This window comes from Coptis chinensis, chromosome 8 (genome assembly GCF_015680905.1).
Source record: "Coptis chinensis isolate HL-2020 chromosome 8, ASM1568090v1, whole genome shotgun sequence".
NCBI classification, from domain to species: domain Eukaryota; kingdom Viridiplantae; phylum Streptophyta; class Magnoliopsida; order Ranunculales; family Ranunculaceae; genus Coptis; species Coptis chinensis.
In genome coordinates this window covers 69028302-69036405 of record NC_141463.1, presented here as the reverse complement: position 1 = coordinate 69036405, position 8104 = coordinate 69028302, and the positions used below count along the sequence as shown (strand labels likewise).

Here is an 8104-nt window from a genome sequence, read left to right as displayed (position 1 = left end):
TGTATGTATTTATGTGAAGCTGTCTACAAACATCTCAAGTATTGAGTAACAAAATGTCTCAAATCCAAGTATCCAACACCTTCTAGTATCAATCTAATTTATTTATTTATTTATCATGCAAATGAAATTATTATTTTCTAAAGATATATTTTATTTAAGGCTAAATCTACTGTGCGCGAGATGTATGGTGCGCCATTACATCTCGGCCACTCATCCAAAGGGTGCGTGTGTATTTAGTGGCAGAAGTACTGAATCCAAAGGCCCATACGACCTGCGCACCTTACGACCTGCGCACTGAAGAACAGCTCTTTATTTAATCTCCAAAATAAATCATACAAATATTTAGAAAACATACATATTCTTCATGGTTTTGTACTGATCTAGTTAAGGCTATACATGTTCTTGTGCAATCCTTTGATTATGTTTCCTATACTCGTGTTTAGGAAATGTAACAAGGCAGCGGAGCGGATCACTAAGCAGGTCTTTGTCAAAAGAATTGTAACTTTTGTTGTTTTTTGAGCTCTCCACTAGATTATCATTTGCATGTAAGAGTGGAAGAAGATGCTTCTGAACAATTGTATGACAAATTATAGTTTATAGTACAGGTGAGGGTCCACCTAACCCTAGCTTAATTTGGGGAAAAAAACATATTTACAAGACAAGCGGCAAACTTGTGGGTTGCTGGTCTTTTCTGAATGGCAAAACCTATCATCCTAAACACATGTTTTTGTTAGAACCAGCTGCTATCAAATTGTTGTCCAATCCTTTCCGCAACCTCCTAAGCAACACAAGGTCCATCCATCCCTTTTCCAGAAGATGAAGATGGAAGACTTATAGGTTCATCAATAACTGCATTGACAGCATTTACCATTTCCAATGGAGAAGAGAATCCGTCCTTCTTGCGGTAGAAGAGATGAGTTACTCTAAAAGTATTCCAAAATAAATCTTTGCAAGCTTTAGGCACAATACTTCCCTTTGTATCCAACACTAAGCCTAGTAGCTCTCTTCTATTGCGATCAATGATACTCTGTATCTCTCGCACAGCTTGTTGCTCAGTTATGGCTTCAGGACTATGAATCTTGCACAACAAGACGCTGTTCAGTTTCCCCTGCTCGCCTTCTCTCTGCAATAAACTTTAAGTTAAAAGGAGACTAAGGCTAATGAAGTTAGGCAAAAAAAGTCCAAACAAACATACCTTGAAAGTCTGAACATCATTGAGAAGTCGGCAACATATGTTCGTGTGTTTGAATAGATCGTTGTATTCCGGACTTGTTATAACTTCTTCAGAAAGCTTAGGCCCCAGAAAGTATTGCGTTACAAGAACAACAGGTCCCAATGTGAATGAGATACTTGCAGTCTCGATATACTCTTCCACCTTGGGTGCTGACTTATCTCTGACCCACTCATACTCTTTCATCATAGAATTAAGCAAACTAAGCCACTGCGTACCAAAAATGAAACTATAGTTATTAGTTTTAGTGAAGTGCGTATTCATGTAGTTATTAGTTGTCGTGAAGTGCGTATTCGTGTAATTCATCTGTGGCTTACTTCTTTCTGAGGGGAAAGGTTTATTCATGTAACGACCTTAATCTTTTGAAATTCTATTCAAGATTTTGTATTCTTACTAAATCAATCATATGGCGTTCGATATTACGGCCTTGTCGTGTGAATGCAATGTCACCAAGGTCATTAATTGTCTTCTGAATAGCCAGAAAAATGATCTCAACTTGCTCAGAGGAATAATCCGTTGCTGTATCGCGTTCCCATCTGTGGCAAGCATGGATACTCAAAATTATCGTCTAGGAGATGCAAGAACCAAAAGTTTATGTTACCAAATTTTGAACTTGAAATGAAATACATTAACAAATAGAAGGAAAAATAACATACTTCTCTACCAAGTTGATAAGGTTTACTAGTTCTTCTCTACTTCCTTTAACATCGAAGAAATCATCAACCACAGTGGAAAGAAATGAATTTTTTGTCCATGACATACGGGCATCAGATAGTTCAGGAGAAAAAAGGATTCCAGCTACAGAAAAGTACAAGTATTCGAGCTTCAGCCTGGCGAATTTGAGTTGATCTAATCTGTTTTCTTTAACCCACCTGCTTAAGTTAAATTGACAGTGGTAAGACGATAATGAGTATAGAGTTTACTTCCAAGTAAATATTGCTTACCGTACCTCTCAAGATTCGCAAGTTCTTTCTGCAGTATTCCTTGACAAAAATTGTAATCTTCAACTCCAAACTGTACAATATCTCTGTTATCAATATTTGAGCACCTAATGCAAAGGCAACGATTAACACGATAATTAACATACTGGGCAAATAATATGACAAAAAAAATCTACTACCTTGAAGATAGGTAAGATTACCTATATGATGCTTTCAGGACCCAAAGACTGTCCACATTGTAGCACTCGATATTTCTCCTGTTTTCTAGACGTTCTACATCAGCATCATAGGTAAATTTGAGAGAATTAACAACCTGTAATTGCGGACGATGACCATATAAAGTTTTACTTATGTCTTACTTTGATTATTTGCTTACTAAGATGACTCCTGATAATAAAGAAAAATTAAGTATTGTACTCATTTGGGTAAATACCTCTTTCTGGCAATTGCCATCATGTATCACACCATTTGCTAGATTCTGTTTTAATAATTGACTTGTCCACGAATTTAGTATCTCCAGAACCGGTTCATTTGGTAATATCATGATCTGCGATGTTTTGTATAACTCCAAAACAGTATGTATACCTTTGATATTTCCACCAGCAGAAGTGAAGAAATCTTTTTCTTCGTTGAATTCAGCTAATGTGTCTACACCACATATCTGTATATTTAACTTTTATCGTTGCGGTAAATATAAATTCACCATTAAATGTAGATCTCCTTACCAGAAGAAACTACAAAGCCATTTGTCCGTAACAGCCGAAAAGCCATGGCGCAGGTCTCTATGTCTAAGAATATCTCTTCCTCCCTCCGCAGCCAGCATCTGGTCATAGGCCAAGATCAATGCTATCACAATTGAGAATATTAATTGGTCTGTTATGTCAGTTAATATTGCCCTGCAGGCCTGCAAGATTAAGTGCATTCACATCCCTAAGGTTCTAATACCCTGTATATGCAAGTACAGGACATTCAGCTGAGGCACAATTAAAAATTAACAAGCACGCATTGAAATAAAAATGCATTAGTTCAGTAGGTACCGATATGTTTCGTCCAATACACTTCTGATTTCATTCCTAAAATGTCTCCCAATTCCCATTCTCTCAAGACGGTCAACCATAGAGAGATGGATATACACATCCACTGGATAACTGGTGGGAACTGTAAAGACAATTGTAGAGTAGTAGAATCTAGATCTTCAACTATTAACAGTGAGAAAATAAAGATTCATATAAACATCGTTAGTTACCGGCATTGGCGAACGTTTTTAAGAGTAAGCGCAAGTATTCCAAACACTTCGCATCCTGATTTTGAATAAAAGTGGCAGCAGTGGTTGATGGGGAATTGAACATAGACCCATTTTTCCTCTGCCATTTCATGACCTCCTTCCAATCACATAGTTTAGTTAGTCCTTCAGATGTGTATGCTAGATAAGCTTTACTTCCCTTGGAATTGATTTTGGAGACTCTGAACAAAGATGTCAAACACTGTTACAAGTAGAAATAGAGAACAACTCCAACTAAAGAATAAGAACATGCATACCTTTCAAACTCCAAATCCCGTTTGTGAAGCATTGCTTCAACAAATTTTGGACTGAATGGAAGGTTTAAGTCCAAATCTTTGGCATATTCAATCATACCAGGAAATATGATATCAAACCCGATTGGGGAGGCATGCTTCTTGTCCATGATTAGCCCAAAATTTAGTTCCATAAACTCTAAACCTATACAGAGATCGAATATCATAACAATATTATTAGCTTGATTGATCACAACTAAAACCAAAAATGGAGACCCATTGGACCTGACATGAAATTATGAAAATACCTTTTCTCACATGTTCATCGCCAGTCTCCCATCGCCGCAGTGCAAGGACACATGCCAATGTGGACAACATAGATTCTTTAATCAGTAAGTGATGGTGATGAGGAAGTGTCCATGAACCATCACGTACTTGATTCTCCAGTAACCAATTTAAGCACTCAGGAAAACAGGGTTGTTGTGATGAATCTGGAGAAGGGACCATGGCAACCCAAAGCGGTATCATAGGAAGAAACTGAAAGCTCAATCTTATTGAACATCTCTCTGATTTTTTCTTTTGGACCTTGAGCACACTGAGACATGATGTTTACATGATATAATTATCCAGACAAAACGAAAAATAATTCCTTCTTCAAGATAGTAACTGGGGAACTGGAGAAATTGCTTACATTGATAGCATTTTCAGCTCTTCTCACCACATGTAATCTACGAAACGCGTCACCGTCTGTAGAAATAAAACATACTTCCGTTTATTGTAAAAATGTGTGCTATATCGACTAAATATAATCAAAATCAGCGATGAAATACTGAAACAGAAGCTTGAAAAAAGAAAAAATAAATACCTAACAACTAAGAAAATAAATGGTACATATATACATATACTAGAAAATGAGAGGAGGAGGAAGAGGAACAGATAAAACACATACACAACTCAAATGACTCTGTCAAGCAGAGCACAACTGAACAGGTAAAAGAAAAAGATCAGCATCGTAAACTGGAATAAAGAAGCATTTACCGTGTCGAGATGAAATCGTCCGAGTTTTGGGTAGAAACATGAGATTGTTGCTGAAGAAGCACAACAACATGACTGGATTGCAAGTCGTAAACTGAGATCAAAAGAGGGAATTACAAGTTAAAAAATTTGTTGCAGATTTGCACTACTACAAATTCATTTTTTTTTTTTTTTTTTTGGGCAAAAGATAAGGAGATCGATCTCCCCTCCAAATAGAGCGTCTACATCACAAGATGGTGAGTCAGCATAGCATAAAAACCAAACTAGAAATTGGGCTCTTAGAATAAGTCACTATTAGAATATGTCCAATATGATATGTCCAATATGATAGTTCCGTTTCTATAAGTGTGACATCCATATATAGTAGTTTCTATTATTATGTTTTTAGTTTTAGTATAAGTATGTAACTCTGGGTAGAGCTCAGTCTCTCAGACTCTAAACTCCAACCCTAATCAATCTCTAGTCTTCTTTGATCTTCTTCTTGGTGTCTTTAATATATCAATATTACAACTCTCCTAAAGATCACCACTCAACACGTAATTCAACACATGGTATCGGAGTGAGGTTGGTGGTATCTTGGGAGAGAAACCCTATTTAAGAAAAAAAAATCAAAATCAGTTTGTTTTAATTTTCAGTATAGTATTTAAGTCAAATTTCAAGAAGAAGAAATATTTCTCACAAGAAGAAGTTCTTATATCTTAATTCAAGTTTCAATTTTTTCTCGGGCGGATTTACTGTTCACCAGACTGTTCATGGGCACGATTCACCGACACTGTTCATGGGCACTATTCATGGTTACTATTCACCGACAATGTTCATGGGTACTGTTCACGGAACTATTCATCGTCATATTAAAGTAAGTTTTCAAGATTCCGCTAGTATTTAAAGTTTGTTTGAAGAATGATATGAGAGAGATATGAAGACATTCAGTATTGGTTTCTTAGTATTGTTTCGCTTCCGCAATCTACGTCTTAGGAGAGTATTAGACAGGCGTGCACGCGCTCAGTCCGCACGCCAAAAGTTGTTTTCAGTATTGTTCGTTTTGTATTCGAGAGAAAGCGGGCGCTGACTCGCAATCGCCTCGAGATTTGGCGGGGTGCACTTTTGCTTGACTCGACTTCAGGCGTTGCAAGTATGGGCTCAATATGCCTTAATGGCGATACCGCGCCAAGCTTCCACTCATCGGGTTTGAGATTTTTGAAGTATCAAGCCTTTGGAAGGTAGTTTGCACTCTTATCCGTGATTGAGGGTAGTATTGTTTGGTATGTCGTTATGGATGTTTGGGTTTCTAGCTTCATGACAAGAATTGGTATTGATGTCGACTTCTCTCGGTTTCTAGAACATGATCAAGTTGTTTGTTTGAAGTATTATAGGGGCACATGACCTCTATCTCACGAGGAATTATTCTTTCCATTTTCCACTGTTCCAGAAGTTCGCAGTCATAAAAAGGCGCGACCCACCCTCCACCCTCTATAGTGAGTATTGTTTGATGCATGTTCTGTTAGAATTGTTTTTGTGTATTGGAGTATGAAGTATTGTTTTTTGAAGTGAGCATTGGTTGGTTGTATAAGTTGGTATTTAGTTTTCTTAGTTTCAAGTTCAAGTCGGAATAGACAAGTCTTTGTATGTTTCTACTCAGCCTTGTATATTCCAACTTGAGAGGGGGAATAGGAAAATATGAAGACATTCAATAGTATATGAGGGAAGGAGAATATGGAGATGTATGAGAAAGAGTATTCATGTCTCCATATTCTGGCATGCCTTGATGAACTCTTCATGACAAGGCATATCCACTATTCAGTCTTCAATATTCAGGTAGCAGTCAAGCCTAAATTGTAGTCTTCAGTATTCAGGTAGTAGTCAAGCCTAAACTGCAAGTATGTTTCAGGTAGCAGTCATGCCTAAACTGCAAGTATGTTTCAGGTAGCAGTCAAGCCTTTAACCGCCAAGATGTTTTGTAGTAGTAGTAAACCGCCAAGCTGCCGGTATGTTTGGTAGACCAAGCCTCAATCAAGACGTATGTTTGATGATATTGATAGTAGCGACCAAGAAGCGCACATCAAATCAGTGTTATCGTTTGCAATTTAGATTATGAAAGCCATAGCAACGAATGAAGTGAGTAGCAGCCAAGTAGCGCGCCATCAAACTGGTGTTATGGTTTCAGTTTGTAACTGTGGTACACCTTTAGCATTCAGGTTAGGCCATTGCCTGCACCGACAGTTTCACCTCCAGAACATCTCAACAGTTGTTCGAGTTCTTCAACTAAAGACAGTTTCTATGTGAAAGGGGGAGCAATATTCTTATCATTTGTTTTTTGTAATCCAATCTGTAATTTGCATAGTTTGCGTAATTACAGCTTGAGGGGGAGTGTTAGAATATATCAATATTAGAATAAGTCAGTATTAGAATATGTCCAATATGGATAGTCCCATGTTTTTATAAGTGTGGACATCCATATCTAGCAGTTTCTATTATTATGTTTTAGTTTTAGTATAAGTATGTAACTCTGGGTAGAGCTCAGTCTCTCAAACTCTAAACTCCAACCCTAATCAATCTCTAGTCTTCTTTGGTCTTCTTCTTGGTGTCTTTAATATATCAATATCACAACTCTCCTAGCATCACCACTAACACAGAATTCAACAGGCTCTAGACACTATCAGGAAACGCCGACATTTTTCTTTGAATCTACTCCAACTTTAGTTACACGTCAGTATGTCAGTATTGGGCTTGTTAAGTGTTTCAGAAAATTTCTTATTTCTCCATTTTACCCTTTTTTTTCTAACCGCCCAGCTTTTCCACCAAAAAAAATTCAAAGACTATAACCGGAATACAACTTTTCCCCTCCCAAAACAAATTGAAACGAAAACTTCAAATTTGGCAGTTCATTTTCTCATTTTATTGCTGGAGTTTCATAAAAATTCATCTCTCTTTTTTATATCAATTAATTCGTTATTTTTTTTTAGATTGTTCATAAACGAACTAATTGCAGTAGCAAAGGAGTTAAACTTCTCTACAAACGGCAATATCAATCTTTGTGGATTTAAAGCACCGTCTATTATCATCATGATCTTCTACAGTTCTACGATATATAGGGTTGGTTGGTAAGATACTCGATGAAGACAAAAGCAGATTTCTTGAGTAAATTAAACCAGCAAATAAGTGGAGATGATCGACAATGTCTAGCCATGTTTTGGATACAAACCTGTATTTAAGGACGGATTTGAAAGGAAGCCATGAGAGTATCTCTGTTGGGAGGCAATCCATTGAATGTGCAGCCATTATTTATCTCTTATACGGTGTGAGATTATGGATTTATGGTAGGTGCATGCAAGAGGAAGTTTATCACGTTAACTCTCGATCTAGTTTCCAATTCGATTAGGTT

General features: G+C 37.1%; 1 protein-coding gene across 1 annotated transcript; it reads right to left on the bottom strand.

Moving 5' to 3' along the window:
• Window positions 1-552: 552 nt before the first annotated feature.
• Window positions 553-4936, bottom strand: LOC147482669 (ent-kaurene synthase-like 1). Its single transcript, XM_086581465.1, is given in 15 exon segments — window positions 553-1123; window positions 1196-1441; window positions 1626-1767; window positions 1888-2103; window positions 2181-2279; window positions 2373-2485; window positions 2606-2820; window positions 2898-2995; window positions 3210-3330; window positions 3419-3636; window positions 3712-3892; window positions 3996-4203; window positions 4205-4282; window positions 4379-4434; window positions 4726-4936. Coding segments are annotated over 15 exon segments (2406 nt in total). The 5' UTR covers window positions 4796-4936; the 3' UTR covers window positions 553-778.
• Window positions 4937-8104: the final 3168 nt, after the last annotated feature.